The following is a 3,698-nucleotide window of genomic DNA, read 5'->3' as shown; positions in this document are numbered from 1 at the left end:
AAGATGTGGTGATGGTAGTGGTTCCTTGGATAGTATTGTTTTCCAAGGTACAAAGTACATTGTGAGTTTATTATTTAGTAAATATAATATTGAGATATTCAACCTTGTCGTTGGATTTAAGGGACTAGGGACTGCTTTGCACTCCTTGTATTGTTGAAACTGTTTGTGTGAATCAGATTGATGAGATTTCGTCTGACAGTTAAGTATCCAAAAGGTACTCCATCACATGAGATGAAGTTGTTCAACTTGAAGAAAGAAATAACAGAGTTTTTTTTTTAATAATATAACGATTTTGGTGTCACATCAACATATTAAATCAACGCCTAATTCCAATTAAGCATGGCAACCGGGTAACAAGTATCATGAAATGGTAAAGTCGGAAAAAAAATGTAAAATGAGACATTATTTAGAACAAAAAGAAGATAATAAAGTTTCAAAAAAAATGATAATGTACTTACCACTTTTCCAACTTTATTCGACTTATGAAAATTGATATTTAGTTTTTTACACATTGTTTGTTTTCATTTGTTTGTATTTCTAGTTAGGTGCCAAGATTAAATAAAAGAATAGATGAAATCTCACAATCAAATGTGGTGCCATGGCCATTGTTGCGTCTCCATCAATCCCTTTTGCTTCAACCCTTAATTGGTGCTCAATCCAAATTCCTTCTTTAAAATCACTCAAAAACCTCCCTTCTGCAACTCAAAAAACACACACACAAACAATGAAGAACACCGTCAACAATGGCAGCACGAAGCTCATCCTCCTCCACCCCTACGTTCAAAAACAAGCTTCCTCCACCCGCCTTTACTGGCTCATCGCCGCCGTTTCCATTTTTGCAGTAGCTTCCCTCCTCACATTCATTTACACACGCGAAACGTTCACCACCACCACCTCGACCATCGCCGCTGCAACTTCCATCACCACCGCTGCATCAACCCTCAACCACCACATCCTTCCGAAATCAGTCACCAAAGCCCTTATTCACTACGCAGCCAACACCAACAGTTCCGATCACATGTCAAACACCGATATTAAACAAATCTCCGACGTCCTCCGGCAATGTCAGTCACCTTGTAACTTTCTTGTTTTCGGCCTGACACCGGAGACCCTTCTCTGGAACGCTTTGAACCACCATGGCCGGACTGTTTTCATCGATGAAAACCGTTATTATGCTGCGTATATCGAGGAAAAGCACCCAGAGATTGAAGCTTATGATGTTCAATACACGACAAAGATCAGCGAGCTTAATGATCTTATAACTTCTGTTAGAGAACAAGTGCGTAATGAATGTCGACCTGTGCAAAATCTTCTGTTTTCCGATTGTAAAATTGGACTGAATGATCTTCCGAATCAGTTATATGAACTGGATTGGGACGTCATACTGGTGGATGGGCCACGTGGGTATTGGCCGGAGGGGCCGGGGAGGATGTCGGCCATCTTCACCGCCGGCGTGCTGGCGAGGAGCAAAAAGGGTGGTAACCGGAAAACTCATGTTTTCGTGCATGATTATAAGAGGAAAGTGGAGAGGGTTTCGAGTGAAGAGTTTTTGTGTAAAGAAAATTTAGTGAAGTCTTCTAAGGATTTATTGGCGCATTATATGGTGGAAAGAGTGACGGAGGAGAGCAACAGCCGCCACTTCTGCCGGAACCACTCAGTCAGGGCGAGGTAGGGACATCGGTCGTCTTCTCCGGCGGCTTATTAATTGCATGTGTGATATATAAAAGATATCCGCTGTAAAATTTGATTATTTATGATCAACATTTGAGATTTTGGGTGTTTTCAGTTTTTAAATAAATTTTCTTTTTTTTTTACTTGAAAGATTTGTGTAAAATTTCTTTAACAGAAAGATATAAGATATATCTTGATGTTATTTTCTTGCGTTTTTAACTTTTTATTATGTTGCTATAAGTCTTATAATTTTTAAGTACATATTGGGCCGAGTTGGTTTTACTTAAGGAATATTTTCTTTTAATTTTCGCTCTTTTATATAACTAATTATATTAAATATTACTATTATGAAAATTAAATATATAAGCATGTTAAATGTGGCAAAATAAGCATGTTGGAGTAGTTGGGTGGATTGAACCACGGGTTGAAATTTGTTCGTATCAAAACGTGGGTTGGGGTAACATTTTTATACAAAATACTGAAATTTAAACCAAAAAAAATACAACAAATGTATGATTAGGCCATCAAGTATACCTACAACGAAGGGGCTCGTGGTCTGCGTGGCCATGAGTGCTGTCTGTGCACACCAGCCCGGACCTTCGTGGTCGTGGTGTTCGTGGTGGGGAAGACGGAGGACCACGGTCCTTGCCTCTCTCAACCGGCCCTCTTCTTCTTTCTCTCTCTTTGTTCTTGTTCGTCACTGGTACACCACCACCCATTCATGCTTCGTGATGGTCTTTGTGGTTGCGTTGTTCGTGACAAGCATTGCAGATGGCCTTATAACACAACATTGGTCCAAACATATTCAACGGTTGACATTCAACGAATTTTTCTCTCCATTTTGCCATGGCATCACCATGATGATATAAATTAATCATAAATCATATTTAGAAATTTGGACACATTTAAGCACCAAAACACATGGTTGCACAAGCTGTCGGGCAACCATTGCAAAGTGTCACAACTCAAGATGTTCAAATAGCCAAAGATAGCAGCAAGGGATAAATGTGCAACCGAAGCAGCTTAGAAGTAGTGAAAGAAACACAAAGATGCCCAAAAAGTTTGAGGACCACATAATGGGAGCCACATCATCAATACTCTAACGAATTATGTTAATTCGTATCTATTTAAGAAATGTATTGTGTGAGAAGGAGAGACATGAATATTGTTAGATCTGAGATCATTCTCCCACCTTATTTTTTACGGTTCTGTTCTTTCTATCCCCAATTCTATCAATAATTCAATAAAATTCATTTGGCTCCCTTACTGCTAATTAGATTCATTACAATTTGGTGCTTTCATTCTACCTGGCAGATGGTACATGAGCGTGAGTCCTTGAAGAATATGTTAAAAAAGTACGGGCTGAGCAATTAGAGCTGAGAAACGTCATTGTTGTTGTAATGCCCTATTCCAAATCATTTCCCAATTCGGGGTGGTGATCAAGGATTGGGTATTAACAGACTTAGGACCCTTGAGGAATTGAGATCTGGACTCATTTGGAGGTGGATTATGTAATTTAGATGATCAGGGTGTTCGGTTTGTGTTTTGGAGCCAAAGTGTATTTTGGAAATATGTCAGCTCGGGATTTTATGGAAATTGCATTTTTATTCGGGAAGTTGTAAGAAAAGTATGAGCTGATTAAAGTGTGGAGCTTCTCGTTACCTTTTCATGGATATAAAGATCGTTGAAATCGATGAGAAAGTTATGGCCTTCGGAGTATATTAGGGTTTAAAGGAAACCCTAGTACGTGGGGTATACCTAGGGAGTACGTAGGTGTACTGGTGTGAGGGTCGGTACGTGAGGCGTACACTGGTGTACGTGTAGCGTACTAGGAGGGTCTGATCGTGGATGTGAGACCTCGTACATTGGGCGTACGAGGGGTAAGCGGGGCATACGATGAGTTAGTGGAAACCTTAATTTAGGGTGATACACTGTAACAACCCAAATTTCCAATAAAAAATTTCATTTTAATTAATAAAATCATTTTCACAAAGTATAGAATTCATATTACATTTGTTTCCAAAATT

At 39.2% G+C, this 3,698-nt stretch overlaps 1 protein-coding gene across 1 annotated transcript; it reads left to right on the top strand.

Moving 5' to 3' along the window:
• Positions 1 to 583: 583 nt before the first annotated feature.
• LOC111911625 (protein IRREGULAR XYLEM 15) lies at positions 584 to 1,975 on the top strand. The gene has a single exon (XM_023907384.3). It carries the CDS (start codon positions 599 to 601, stop codon positions 1,670 to 1,672), a length of 1,074 nt encoding a protein of 357 aa, XP_023763152.1. The 5' UTR covers positions 584 to 598; the 3' UTR covers positions 1,673 to 1,975.
• The last annotated feature ends 1,723 nt before the right edge of the window (positions 1,976 to 3,698 follow it).

Source organism: Lactuca sativa, chromosome 3 (assembly GCF_002870075.4).
Source record: "Lactuca sativa cultivar Salinas chromosome 3, Lsat_Salinas_v11, whole genome shotgun sequence".
NCBI lineage: Eukaryota > Viridiplantae > Streptophyta > Magnoliopsida > Asterales > Asteraceae > Lactuca > Lactuca sativa.
Note: the sequence above shows the minus strand (reverse complement) of the source record. Positions and strands in the feature narration are given on the sequence as shown.

Coding starts and splice junctions, on each gene's coding strand:
- LOC111911625 (XM_023907384.3), top strand. CDS start 599: ATGGCCATTGTTGCGTCTCCATCAATCCCTTTTGCTTCAACCCTTAAT.